The 15,929-nt window shown below is 41.3% G+C and overlaps 1 protein-coding gene across 3 annotated transcripts in view; it reads right to left on the minus strand.

Annotated features, from left to right (window-relative positions):
- The window catches only part of LOC118397857 (neurexin-3b-like), a 547,522-nt gene that overhangs the window by 140,512 nt on the left and 391,081 nt on the right, over positions 1 to 15,929 (minus strand). For all 3 annotated transcript variants that reach the window (XM_052470831.1, XM_052470833.1, XM_052470832.1), the window contains one exon: positions 10,995 to 11,176. In XM_052470831.1, the coding sequence (XP_052326791.1) occupies positions 10,995 to 11,176 (182 nt within the window). The remainder of the gene's footprint in view (positions 1 to 10,994; positions 11,177 to 15,929) is intronic.

Consider the following 15,929-nt stretch of genomic DNA (forward strand, 5'->3'; position numbering starts at 1 on the left):
TCTCATTTCTCTCGCTCCTCTCTTCTACTCAGGGAAGTGGGAACTCATGCATTACAACAGAGCTGCTGTGGAACACAACCATTTGTCCCCCAGAGGGATAAATTGTCAAGGAGCAGACACTGTTTGTGTTTCTCATTGAATTTTTCATCTTGGACAATGAAATATACATCAATGAGGGTTGCTGCATACTAAGGACCTGGCCAATGGCCATCCAATGGAAGTGCATCAATAAACAATAACACAGCCTCATCAATCATTTATGTTTAGTGGAACAATAAAGACAACAAACAATATAGCAGGTCATAGTGTTGGGGAAGGACTGGGAGGACAAGGCAAAGAGGTAAACACTAGAAATTAAATAGTATTAAAAAAAAACGTTTTCATCGACCTCCACTGCTTTTGTAATTACAACAAAACACAGTGCATAGAGCTGGGGCCAGAGCCAGGGGGTTCTAACTTGATCAGTTATGTCTCCCTCTCTCTCTCTGTGTCCCCCTCTCTCTCTGTCCCTCTCTCTCCTGGAGAAGAAAGAAGGCACAATATATTGAAATTCCCAGAATGCTTTGCGGTCAGGGTTGTTTGACTGACAGCCACATCTCCCCACGGAACCCTCAGATCTGTTTGGAGTGTCATCGCTGGTGTTCCACTGTGTGTGTGTGTGTGTGTGTGTGTGTGTGTGTGTGTGTGTGTGTGTGTGTGTGTGTGTGTTTGAGAGATGTGTGTGTGTGTGTTTGAGAGATGAGTGTGTGTGTGTGTGTGTGTGTGTGTGTGTGTGTTTGAGAGATGTGTGTGTGTGTTTGAGAGATGCGTGTGTGCGTGTGGGAGAGAGAATATTAACACTCTTAGGCCTCTTTTCATTTAACTGGTATTACTCCTCTATGCAATTTTCTTCTGAGCCCTTTTCAAAAGTAATCAATTGGTTATGATCGGTACTTAGGTATCGTTAAGGAAAATGCTAGTGGCCAAATGTCAAGAAAGAGTATCATTATTCAGTACAGGTGCAAAATGTCAATGGACAGCCATTACTCATATACTTCAAATGTAATTTCATGTCAGTAACATATGGATAACAGCTGCCTTTTATACAGTTAACGTTTGTATTGCAATCTCTCTATACTTCCTTGGAGCAAGAAGACAAGAAGACAATAGGAAATGAAAAGGACAAGAGATAACCAACCGACTAATACTACTGATCATTAGTTATAGCTATGGAACAAAAATTCCAAATTCTTTTAAACGACATTAGAGGAGGCTTCTGGTAGAGAAATTAACATTAAATTATCTGGCAACAGCGCTGGTGGACATTCCTGCAGTCCATATACCAATTTCACACTCGCCTCAAAACTTGAGGCATCTGTGGCATTGTGTTGTGTGACAACTGCACATTTTAGATTGGCCTTTTATTGTCCCCAGCACAAAGTCCACCTGTGTAGTGATCATGCTGTTTAATCAGCTTCTTGATATGCCACACCTGTCAGGTGGATAGATTATTTTGGCAAAAGAGAAATGTTCACTATCAGGTATGCAAACAAATTTGTGCACAATTATTTTTGTGCCTATGAAATATTTATGGCATATTTTATTTCAGATCATGAAAGATGGAACCAAGTCTTCACATGTTGGGTTTATATTTTTGTTAAGTATATTTCACTGAGGTAGGGGAACTCAATACAGGGCCTATACATCCTCCACTGTACACACACACACACACACACACACACACACACACACACACACACACACACACACACACACACACACACACACACACACACACACACACACACACACACACACACACACACACACACACACACAATGAAACTCCATAGATGCATCCTCCACTGTATATCTCAGTCCCTGCTTGGCTTATAAAACATCACAGTGGATTCTAAAAATTAAAGACCTACACACACACGCATGCACACACACACGCACACAAGCACACAATCCACACACACCCTCTCATCTCCACAGCCTGTCAAAGAGAAAATGGACTCAGTGTGGTCTGGAATGCAATATAATATTTACCCACCCTTGCAGCCTGCCCCACACGCGTCTCATCTCACCCTGTAGGACTCTCTGACCGCATCCCAAATGGCACCCTATTCCCTACACAGGCCTCTGATCAAAAGTAGCGCACAATGTAGGGAACAGGGTGCCATTTGGGACACATTCACTGTGTACTCTTGTCTGGAATGGGCTTTTCAATTACCTACAACTTGTACCTTTTTTTCCCCATCTGAATTAAAGTGAGGAGGCTCAAGCGGGTAATGGAATTCATTGTGGCATTGCAACATTAGAAATCCTGTCTGATTGCTTGGTAATGTATGCTGGATCCGATTGCAGGCTGGGTAGTAGAGAGACATACAGGATGTGAAGTGTCAGAGATCTCTGGGAGGAGAGGAGGAGAGAGGAGAGTAGTGGAAGAGTAGGCGGGGAGAGTAAAGGAGTGTGTTCAGACCACCTCTCAATCACCCTTTCTCATCAGATGTCTCAGGGATGTGATGAGGGACGTGTCTTTTGATGCAGTCAGTAGGGAGACAGTGTCGGACAGCACAAGGGCAAATAGATTTGGTCCTAAGGTTATAATACAGAATGTATTTACACAGAAATACTATTTCCCTTTTATAAACAGATACTTTTTTTTTAGACTATGTCTAAAAGGATTTTGTGCTAAGGTATATTTCCCCCCTCTTTCTCTCTCCAGCTTTCTCACTTTCTCGCTCTCTCACCCCTCCTTCTCTCTCTCTCCCTCTCTCTCTCTCTCTCTCTTTTTCTCTCTCCACCCCTCTCTCTCTCTGTGTGGCATGTCCTGGATAAGCTTCACCTGCAGCTATGTACATTCCCTGGCATGAGACTGTGTGAGTCACGACCAACACATCAGCCTCCTGGGCCAGGAGTTTTGTCGTGGATTTAAGAGGAGCTGGGACCTACGGTACAGAGCTGAAGTCTCATACAACACAATACACCACCACACAGCAGACACAGTGACTGTGCCACGAGTCATACCGCTTCAGGAGAGCCCAGGCATCCATTTTGTGACCATATTTTCCGTTGGTATGGATATTTTGTCTTACCTATGATTCAATTGCTTTTGATGTCATCTCTTTAAAAAAAAATAGCTTTAAATGAGGTTCTGTTGTTATAAAACAAGAGTGATATTAGAAATAAATGGCTAATCAGTAAGCTTCTTGGATGGAGTCTATATGACTATAGAAAAGCTCAGTGTTTTTCTGTTTCATACTTTGCATAAGTAGTCCTTAAACAGTCTAGACCAATTTGAGAACTGGCATAAAGGCAAGGAAAAAGGGAAAAACAGAAAAATTGCTCTAGTCTATATTGAGGTAATTATTTGGAGTGTCCTCAAGCCAGCCATTCAGCAATACTCTAAATCGCCCTTCACGTCCAAAAAAACAAACACTGCATTGTATTAGGAGGCGAGTAGCACAGTTTCAGTTCCATGATTACCAACACAAGCCTTGAGCTAGTTGTTCAAAGATGGAGAGAGAGAGGGAGAGAGAGAGAGAGAGAGAAAGAGCGAGTTGGAAAGCCATGGAGAGAGATGGAGATAGAGATACAGGGAGATAGCGATAGAGAGAGATGGTAAGTAACGGAGTGACAGAGTTTAGAAAGTTGGAGAGAGATAGGGAGTGAGAGAAATGAGAGAGATAGAGAGAGCCCCGTTTTTAAAAGTAGATATTGCCTCTGCATCTTTACTCTCATTTTAATAACCTTTCATTGCTGTTAAAGGCACCAAATAATCCAGCATGAAATATACCATTACATCAGTGGTTGCTAGTAGGGCAGTGGTGGTCATGAACTTTGTCAGCCGGTGATTGTCAAGCACATAATTGCTGGTCTCATGATAATTGACCGTTAATTAACAGAAAAACATTTAGCATCTCCTCGCTTCCACGCATCACCTACAAGCCACTGATGTAGACCTTTCTAACATCTGCATTTAAAAATGATAATAAATCACTGTAATATGGCCTACACCACCACAATGAATCCATTATTTATTTTAGACAGGTCTAAAGAAACATCATATGAAGAAAATGTAGTCTATTTCAGAGGACAACATTTAGCAGACAAGATTTGCTTAGATTGCCGTGCTTTTATTTTATATTATCTTATAGTATGAAGAATACAATTGAACATAGCTGAATAAAATAGAAAGGATATTTTCTCTAAACGATTTCCGACGGATTGAGCACGTGTTTCTATTCTGTGTTGAGGGGTTCACAAAGAAACAGGTCCTCCTAAATGCTTCATTTAGACTTATTTATGTAACTTTAGTTGTGATACAAACCTTTGGCCATATGTTTTGATTTTTAATTCATTCTCATGCTGCATGATGTGACTAATGACGATTTGAAAAAAGTTGCATGAAAGGCATGAGCTCCGATTTGTTTCATGTGCAGGCTACACACACTTCATCAGTCTCTCATTCACAATTTGACAAGCACTTGATAATATTCTCACCAAGCATCAAATTTCCCAGCGGCATCCCCGTTGTGTGGCCATAATGCCCCCTAAGAAAATTCATGCCTTTTGTGGCCAAAGTGTCCATTGTTCCCTTTGGCTAAATATAATAATTATAATTCCCTTCTCCCGGCTGCCATCGCCTTGCTCCGAAGCACCTCTCACTCACATGGCTCTGTCTTCTTATTAGCCAATACCTGTCACGTGATCGGGTCCTTCTCACAGGCATCTCAGCTCTGAAGTAGGCTACAAGTGAAGACAGACACATCGGGAATGCAACTGCAAGCATCCTTCTTATCCAATTCAGAGATGCATATAGAAGAACTGTCCACATTTACTTTTCGTCAGCCAATTAGATGAGTAAGCCTAACCAACAGCAAAAACACTGGCCTATGTCAATCTACATTCCCCCATAGTACAAAAGTTGACCTATTCTATTCTGTGTGACAAATGTACTGCATATTCCAAACATAGTCTGTGACAGTTGTGGGATGCAATATATCCCAAATGAATACAACCACTAGCATCAAAACCCCTTTTTGAGGCTGAGGATCAATGAGGATCAATGATGCAACTGATCAGATAGTTTACCTTAAAATGTTGATAAACCATTAGGCTATTTCTTCACACTATGAGGGCAGCAATGCACACACGGCAGTAGTCTATAAGTGTGAATGTTCCATTCTCAAAAGTGACCACAAATGCGATTATGCATGTGATGCTTTATTATAAAGGTGCATTTTTATGGTGAAAATGTTCTTCCCCAAACTTGACAGTCACGCGCTGCGTTATGCATGCCAGTTAGGCTCTACACCGGTCTGTAAAGCAGCTTAATGTTCTTCATTTTAAGAAGTTATTTGGTCACTTTAGTTGTAATACAAAACCTTGTCAACATATAGGTCTGTGGGCTAGGCTACATGAGGTGTGATACTAACCTTATTAAAACATATAGGTCTATGGGCTAGGCTACATGAGGTGTGATACAAACCTTATTAAAACATATAGGTCTATGGGCTAGGCTACATGAGGTGTGATACTAACCTTATTAAAACATATAGGTCTATGGGCTAGGCTACATGAGGTGTGATACAAACCTTATTAAAACATATAGGTCTGTGGGCTAGGCTACATGAGGTGTGATACTAACCTTATTAAAACATATAGGTCTATGGGCTAGGCTACATGAGGTGTGATACAAACCTTATTAAAACATATAGGTCTATGGGCTAGGCTACATGAGGTGTGATACTAACCTTATTAAAACATATAGGTCTATGGGCTAGGCTACATGAGGTGTGATACTAACCTTATTAAAACATATAGGTCTATGGGCTAGGCTACATGAGGTGTGATACTAACCTTATTAAAACATATAGGTCTGTGGGCTAGGCTACATGAGGTGTGATACTAACCTTATTAAAACATATAGGTCTATGGGCTAGGCTACATGAGGTGTGATACTAACCTTTTTAAAACATATATGTCTATGGGCTAGGCTACATGAGGTGTGATACTAACCTTATCAAAACATATAGGTCTATGGGCTAGGCTACATGAGGTGTGATACTAACCTTATTAAAACATATAGGTCTATGGGCTAGGCTACATGAGGTGTGATACTAACCTTATTAAAACATATAGGTCTATGGGCTAGGCTACATGAGGTGTGATACTAACCTTATCAAAACATATAGGTCTATGGGCTAGGCTACATGAGGTGTGATACTAACCTTATTAAAACATATAGGTCTATGGGCTAGGCTAAATGAGGTGTGATACAAACCTTATTAAAACATATAGGTCTGTGGGCTAGGCTACATGAGGTGTGATACAAACCTTATTAAAACATATAGGTCTATGGGCTAGGCTACATGAGGTGTGATACAAACCTTATTAAAACATATAGGTCTATGGGCTAGGCTACATGAGGTGTGATACAAACCTTATTAAAACATATAGGTCTATGGGCTAGGCTACATGAGGTGTGATACTAACCTTATTAAAACATATAGGTCTATGGGCTAGGCTACATGAGGTGTGATACAAACCTTATTAAAACATATAGGTCTATGGGCTAGGCTACATGAGGTGTGATACAAACCTTATTAAAACATATAGGTCTGTGGGCTAGGCTACATGAGGTGTGATACTAACCTTATTAAAACATATAGGTCTATGGGCTAGGCTACATGAGGTGTGATACTAACCTTATTAAAACATATAGGTCTGTGGGCTAAGCTACATGAGGTGTGATACAAACCTTATTAAAACATATAGGTCTGTGGGCTAGGCTACATGAGGTGTGATACTAACCTTATTAAAACATATAGGTCTATGGGCTAGGCTACATGAGGTGTGATACTAACCTTATTAAAACATATAGGTCTGTGGGCTAGGCTACATGAGGTGTGATACTAACCTTATTAAAACATATAGGTCTGTGGGCTAGGCTACATGAGGTGTGGGGCTATGATTTGAAAAAGTTGCAAAAAAAGGCATGCATACTCTGTTTCTTGCCTTATACTGCAACACACTGGGCATCATTCACAAGTCACCAATCAGACTATTCTTAATTTAGTCTCATCTTTACATATACTAAATAATATATGTGTGAAATTAGTTTGGATTTAGAATGGACCATTACCATGCACCTGTCTCGGAACAGGGGCAGATTTTTAAAAAAGACATGCACTTCACTTAAATAGCGAATGGAGGACGTTTTTCCCATGGTTCATTTTCATACCAGCCAGGTAGGCTATACACCTGTTGAAAAGCGAAGCAATGTGCTTAATATTAGGAAAGTTGAAAAATAATTATAGTAGACCCAGCCTATAGAAAGCTGTTTTCTCGTGCAATTGCTTAGCCTATAGAAATGTTGCACAACATGAGCTCAGGGGCTCTCATTAAGTGTTTGATTCGTTTTTTTCCTAATTACATTTGCATTGATGTCAAAGAGGGGCAGTAGTTTTGAGTACCGGGCAGTAGTTTTGAGTACCAGGCAGTTAGCACGTTTGGTAGGCCACTAATGACCATCAGCAGCATCAGAGCTTGAAGAAGCCTATTTACCGTGACTGCGGTCATGACTCGTGACCGCCGGTGTGGTGGTAATACGTTCACCGTAACAGCCCTAGTTGCTAGTACAAAACCATAGAAATAGAATGACTAGAATGACCTGAACGGGATATTTATTTTTTATTTCTATGTCACCCACTAGTCATACTTTTCATATGTTTTTGCATCATATGAGGGCATAATACTAAGAGATGCTTTAAAGAATAGAGGGTTTACAGAAATCAACGATGCAATGAATAGTTTGAATGACTTGAAAACCAGATGACGCCAGTTCTCGGTTCTCCATACTTCTCCAATTCCATTCTTCTGTCTCATTAGAAACCTATCAGTTCCAAAGAGCAGTCCCTGTAAGCCATTTCAGCGACGTCTTAGCAACGGTAGCTAGCTAATCCTAACACATCCAGTTGCTAATGATCCTAAAGGCTAAGTGATCCCTGAGGGGATGAATGTCTGTGATAAGACCTTTGGTTAGACAAGTCTTCAGTGCAGTCACTATGTAATCCTTTTAACCGTTTCTGTCTGATTCAGGGGGTAACAACACAGGATGGGTTGACATCTGTCACTTTGAATCATTATCTGCACTGTAATAGATTTGAACTGGGCTCGATGATGTTCTGTTCATCGGCGGTATTGTGTAGAGGAGGTCTTCGACTGTCCATTAGTCTTTATCTAAGGGCTACGGTTGAGGAGCTAAATATGTGATATTGAAATTCTAAAAGATGTCACTGGCGGCTCTAATGTTAACGATTATTTAGCAGCCAGGTAGGTTACGGAGAATAAACAGTATTTTAAAACAACGACCAGAAATATGACTATGTGACTATACATGGTATTCTAATGATAAATGAATTAGCCTTTTGCTTTGTGAGACTACGGGAATGAAGAAATGTATTTCTAACGAGTTGGAGACGAATTACAACTGATATGAAGCTTGGCTGGAAAGTGCCGCTCAGCTCTGAGATAGAAAGAATAGGATTAAAAATGCATTTGATTTCCTTCCTATCGAGGTTTCTGCAATTACGAAGCCAGTTAAAATGAGGAGCGGCATTTTCCTATCTCTTTCCCTCACGCACACGCACACGCACACACACGCACACACACACACACACACACACACACACACACACACACACACACACACACACACACACACACACACACACACACACACACACACAGACACACACACACACACAGACACACACCCACCCCTGCACACAGACATTCCTCTAGACTGTAAAGCAGCTATATAAAAACACTACTTGGCCTTCATGTTGTGTGACCAGATGGTGAGGTTGGAGCAGCGTACATCCAGCAGCACATTGCAACACACTCCAGAGACGAGGGGAGTCTTTGAGGAGAGAAAGACTCTCAATCTGTTGGTGTAATTGTATCCCTCTCTGCTCTTCATACTTCTCTGACTCTCTCCTCAACATCCCTACTTTCACACCCCATCAGCACACGGCACTTTTCCAATAAACACGTTTGGCATCGCTATAGTCGGTGGCCATCTTTGTTGACTATTATGTCAATAAGTCATCCACAACAACAAAAACAAGGGATATTGAATAGGTCTGTTCCGGTGAACATATTACCGCCACACCGGCGGTCACGACTCATGATGGCAGTCAAATTCCAAGTGACTGCTTTGTCATGGTAATTAGGCTTCTCCAAGCTCTGATGCTGCTGATGGTCATTAGTATCCTACCAAACTTGCTAACTGCCTGGTGCTCAGCACTGCCTGATACTCTGCCTGGTACTCAGCACTCTCAGCACTATTGTCACGCTAATCAGTCTGAAATCAAAGCAAATGTAATTTAAAATCTAATCAAACACTTCATGAGAGACAATACACATTTTTGCATCGTTCTAACAAAAGCATTACACGCATACTCACATTTGCGGTCACTTTTGAGAATGGGTTTTCCTGAACATACACACACTTATAACCTACTACCATGTGCAAATTGCTGCGCTTATAATGTGAAGAAATAGCGTCATAGTTGATCAACATTTTAAGCTAAGCATTTTGATCTGTTGCATCAGGCTCACTGCTTAAAGCAGGTTTGTTTGATGCTAGTGGTTGTATTCATTTGGGATCGATCGCATCCCACAACTGTCCCAGACTATGTTTGGAATGTTTATTTCTCACACAGAATAGAATAGGTCGACTTTTGTACTATGGGGGATAGTAGATTGACATTGGCCAGTGCTTTTGCTGTTGGTTAGGCTTACTCATCTGGTTGGCTGACTAAACGTTTGGAGAAAATATATATTATATTTTATTCACCTATGTTTAATTGCATTCTTCATACTATAAAATAATATCAAATAATGTCACAGAATTCTAAGCAAATCTGGTCTGCTAAATGAACGAGTGTAGCCCACAGCCATATGGCATAGCCAGATCAGAGCCTAACATAAGAACAACTCAGAGTATGCTATTCCGTTGTTCTGAAATAGACTACATTTTCTTCACATCATGTTTCTTTAGACCTGTCTAAAATAAATAATGGATTCATTGTAACGGTGTAAGCTATATTACAGTGATTTATTCGACTTTTTACAATGTATATGCTCCAAAGTCCTGCATCAGTGGCTTGTAGGTGTGGAAGCCAGGAAATGCTAAATGTGTTTATGTTCATTAACGGTCAATTATCATGAAACCGGCAGCTATTTGCTTGACAATCACTGGCTGACAAAATTTCATGACCACCACGGTCCTCGTCATAACATATTAATGTTGCTGATTCACACAGGGTTTCCAGGCACAGTGATCGTGTTCTCCACATGCATCACACAGACATAGCTTATCAACTATTCATGCCTTAGAGTTTAGATTCACGGCGTTGTTTAGAGAGAAAGTCGTTCTGAGAGGATTGTGTGACATAAAGTTAGAAAACAAGGGAGAAACAAGGGAGGGGAACATACTGTGATATCCCCCCCACCCCATTACAATTTGCTTCAACTTCAGGTCATTGTTTAGAACAGTGTTCCTTAGTCCTGGTCCTGGGGACCCGAAGGGGTGGACAGGTTACATTGTTGCCCTATAGCACTACACACCTGATTCAAATAATCAACTCTTGATCAAGCCATGAATTAGTAGAATCAGGTGTGTAGCGCTTTAACTAATGACTGTATCTGCTACTGTATGGAATCCCTGTAAATACACTGAGAACCATAGAACTAAAGAGGCCTTACAATGTGGGGCTAGATGTAGTCTCCCTGTCCAGGGTAAGACAGGAGACACAGTGTAGACTACACTGGTGCCCTTGAGAAAAAGACTTGGGGACACCATGCAGGCAAGCAGTAGAATAAAAGGTGACTTACGATGTGTAGTATGATATAGTTCCAGTACTGTACTGTGGCCCTGTCTTGGGGACACCATGTCATGATAACAGTAGGGACAACGGCAAGACTGAAACTGGACTTACGATGTGTAGCATGATGTAGTCACCGAGTCGCGGAGCGCTGTCGATGCGGACCAGGATGCCGTCCTTGATGGTGGTGCTGAAGCCCACAGCCAGGCGGTCGGTACGCGTGCTGGGCCTCTCGTTGTTAGGCCACGTGTACGTGATCAGACCCCCGCCCTTACCGAAGATATAGGTGGTACCAGCTGCAGAGGGAGAGAAGAAGAAGATGGAGGAAGATTACTTTATTGTCCAATGTACATGAATATGCAACGGAAATGTGTGCTCTGCATTATCCCAACCCCTCCAAAAACACAGATAAGGAAACATGGAGGGAGAAATGGGGAGAAAGAAAGAGAGAGAGAGAGAGAGAGAGAGAGAGAGAGAGAGAGAGAGAGAGAGAGAGAGAGAGAGAGAGAGAGAGAGAGAGAGAGAGAGAGAGAGAGAGAGAGAGAGAGAGAGAGAGAGAGAGAAAGAGAGAGAGAGAGAGAGAGAGAGAGAGAGAGAGAGAGAGAGAGAGAGAGAGAGACAGAGAGAGAGAGAGAGAGAGAGAGAGAGAGAGAGAGAGAGAGAGAGAGAGAGGTAGAGAAAGGCAGAGAAAGAGAAGGTTGGAGAATGAATGAGATTCATGAATACAAGGTGCAAGCTTAATGGACTGGCCTATAACTACACACCAAGGACGGTGAGGTCACCGAGTTAAACTTGAACACAACACCTTTTTCTAATGTCTCCTCCAAACTAGATGCACCTTGTTTCGGATAAACGCTGCAAAAACCAAATCCTCCCCGAACCACATAGCCAATGGTGTAAAGGCAAATTCCTCCAAGTTCTATTTCAGGGTTTTAAATTCTAATCGTATTCAGAAAGACTTCCACCTGAGGTCGAAGACTTCAGCTCCCAGGGTGCATATCTGGCATATAGTAGCTCTTAAATATAGACACTGCCTGGGAATAACAGGCACAGCAGTCAAAAATGGATAAGTCTTCCAATCCTCATGTATTAAACATAAGACTGCAACCTAAGAACAAAGGCCGGCATTGGGAAAAAAAATTGACGAACCTTCCTCGAGTTTAAGTTAACAAATGCAGAGCAAGAAAAAAGGGGACTCTGGGACTGTGGCCTAACAGATCAGGGTATAAGTCGGAGATACCCCGTCCTATATATAGGCACAGTTTGATTAACACCACCGTTTGGATCCAACTTGGCTCCAAAATAGCTCTTCTATCAAACTGGGAATTGAGGCTGTATTTATGTGTTTATATATGTGTGTGTGTGAGTGCGGTTGTCTAAAACCCACTTAGACACCACCACTACAGTGGCAAACGTGCAGACGGTAGGCCAGACCTAGAGGGGAGAAATTGCTAGTGAAGTGCAATAGAGCATGCCCTTCCTCCCCATCTCTCCATCAGTGTATTCATTCGTTGTTCCAACCCTTCACCTCCAATGGCTATGGCTTATCTGGGTGGCTGTCTAGCCAACTCTTCCCTTAAACAGAAAACAGAGAGAGAGAGAGAGAGAGAGAGAGAGAGAGAGAGAGAGAGAGAGAGAGAGAGAGAGAGAGAGAGAGAGACAGCAGGGGGTAATAGGGAGAGAGAGAGAATAACAGTACATCTCTATAAGACCAAAATAATGGTGTTCCAAAAAAGGTCCAGTCGCCAGGACCACAAATACAAATTCCATCTAGACACTGTTGCCCTAGAGCACACAAAATACTATACATACCTTGGCTTAAACATCAGCGCCACAGGTAACTTCCACAAAGCTGTGAAAGATCTGAGAGACAAGGCAAGAAGGGCATTCTATGCCATCAAGAGGAACATAAAATTCAACATACCACTTAGGATCTGGCAAAAAATACTTGAATCAGTCAAAGAGCCCTTTATGGTTGTGTGGTCTGGGGTCCGCTCACCAACCAAGATTTCACAAAATGGGACAAACACCAAATTGAGACCAAATAATGCATGCAGAGTAGAATTAGGCTGATACCCACTAATTATCAAAATCCAGAAAACAGCCGTTAAATTCTACAACCACCTAAAAGGAGGCGATTCCCAAACCTTCCATAACAAAGCCATCACCTACAGAGTGATGAACCTGGAGAAGAGCCCCCTACGCAAGCTGGTTCTGGTGCTCTGTTTACAAACACAAACACACCCCACAGAGCCCCAGGACAGCAGCACAATTAGACCCAACCAAATCATGAGAAAACAAAAAGATAATTACTTGACACATTGGAAAGAAGTAACAAAAACACAGAGAAAACTAGAATGCTATTTGGCCCTAAACAGAGAGTACACAGCGGCAGAATACCTGACCACTGTGACTAACCCATACTTAAGGAAATCTTTGACTATGTACAGACTCAGTGAGCATAGCCTTGCTATTGAGAAAGGCCGCCGAAGGGAGACATGGCTCTCAAGAGAATACAGGCTATGTGCACACTGCCCACAAAATGAGGTGGAAACTGAGCTGCACTTCCTAACCTCCTGTCCAATGTATGACCATATTAGAGACACATATTTCCCTCAGATTACACAGATCAACACATTTGAAAACAAACCCAATTTGGATAAACTCCCATATCTACTGGGTGAAATTCCACAGTGTGCCATCACAGCAGCACGATTTGTGACCAGAAAAGGGCAACCAGTGAAGAACAAACACCATTGTAAATACAACCCATATTTATGCTTATTTATTTTCCCTTGGGTACTTTAACCATTTGTACATTGTTACAACACTGTATATATATATATAATATGACATTTGTAATGTCTTTATTGTTTTGAAACTTCTGTATGTGTAATGTTTACTGTAAATCTTTATAGTTTATTTCACTTTTGTATATTATCTACCTCACTTGCTTTGGCAATGTTAACACATGTTTCCCATGCCAATAAAGCCCCTTGAATTGAATAAAGAGGGGGAATAGAGAGAGAAAGAGAGAGAGAGAGAGAGAGAATAGAAGAGAAGGAATAGAGAGGGAGTGTGTGTGTGTGAGAGAGAGAGAGAGAGAGAGAGAGAGAGAGAGAGAGAGAGAGAGAGAGACAGGGAGACAGAGAATAGAAGAGAAGGAATAGAGAGGGAGTGAGAGAGAGAGAGAGAGAGAATAGAAGATAAGGAATAGAGAGGGAGTGAGAGAGAGAGAGAGAGAGAGAATAGAATAGAAGAGAAGAAATAGAGAGGGAGTGAGAGAGAGAGAGAGAGAGAGAGAGAGAGAGAGAGAGAGAGAGAGAGAGAGAGAGAGAGAGAGAGAGAGAGAGAGCGAGAGAGAGAGAGAGAGAGAGAGAGAGAGAGAGAGAGAGAGAGAGAGAGAGAGAGAGAGAGAGAGAGAGAATAGAATAGAAGAGAAGGAATAGAGAGAGAGTGAGGGAGAGAGAGAGAGAGTAGAGTATAGAGTATTACTTCATTAATCCCGACTTGGGATATCACAGCATGCATCATCAATGAATTCCAAAGACAGGACACGCAACAATGGCTAACATGATAAGACACATAAAGGCACATGCACCATAGTATCCCTGATAGAATAGTCTGAGAGAGAGAATAGAGAGACACGATGGGAGTCATCAGGTAACAGTGTGAGGACCATGTATTAGACATCCTCCTAGTCTGTACATGATCTGAAGAATCTGGCACAGTTTGAGGTTCGGCCCTACAGATCACACCTCGCCGGGTGAACGTTTTGGTTTTTGCCCTAGCGCTACACAGCTGATTCAAATAATCAAAGCTCGATGTTGAGTTGGTTATTTGAATCAGCTGTGTAGTGCTAGGGCAAAAACCAAAACGTTCACCCGGGAGGGGGGCCCAAGGACCAAATTTGAGAATCACTGAAATAGAGTAATATCCTCATGTTCTTTTCTTGTACTGAAGAAGGTTAACAACCACTGGTACTATAGCTCTGCATACTGTATATGAGTAAACATTGTTAAGCTCCAAGACAGTGCTTCATATTGTAGTTTTAGCTCTGTTTTCATGTACACTCTGAGACAGTTCATATGACTGTATACTCTGAGACAGTTCATATGACTGTATACTGTGAGATAGTTCATATGACTGTATACTGTGAGATAGTTCATATGACTGTATACTCTGAGACAGTTCATATGACTGTATACTGTGAGATAGTTCATATGACTGTATACTGTGAGATAGTTCATATGACTGTATACTGTGAGATAGTTCATATGACTGTATACTGTGAGATAGTTCATATGACTGTATACTGTGAGACAGTTCATATGACTGTATTCTGTGAGACAGTTCATATGACTGTATACTGTGAGATAGTTCATATGACTGTATACTGTGAGATAGTTCATATGACTGTATACTGTGAGATAGTTCATATGACTGTATACTGTGAGATAGTTCATATGACTGTATACTGTGAGATAGTTCATATGACTGTATACTGTGAGACAGTTCATATGACTGTATACTGTGAGATAGTTCATATGACTGTATACTGTGAGATAGTTCATATGACTGTATACTGTGAGATAGTTCATATGACTGTATACTGTGAGATAGTTCATATGACTGTATACTGTGAGACAGTTCATATGACTGTATTCTGTGAGACAGTTCATATGACTGTATACTGTGAGACATTAAGACAGATATTAACCTCTAACTAGGTCAGTCTGTATACTGTGAGACATTAAGACAGATATTAACCTCTAGCCAGGTCAGTCTATATACTGTGAGACATTAAGACAGATATTAACCTCTAGCTAGGTCAGTCTGTATACTGTGAGACATTAAGACAGATATAAACCTCTAGCTAGGTCAGTCTGTATACTGTGAGACATTAAGACAGATATTAACCTCTAGCTAGGTCAGTCTGTATACTGTGAGACATTAAGACAGATATAAACCTCTAGCTAGGTCAGTCTGTATACTGTGAGACATTAAGACAGATATAAACCTCTAGCTAGGTCAGTCTGTATACTGTGA

The sequence above is a fragment of the Oncorhynchus keta genome, chromosome 19, assembly GCF_023373465.1.
Source record: "Oncorhynchus keta strain PuntledgeMale-10-30-2019 chromosome 19, Oket_V2, whole genome shotgun sequence".
NCBI lineage: Eukaryota > Metazoa > Chordata > Actinopteri > Salmoniformes > Salmonidae > Oncorhynchus > Oncorhynchus keta.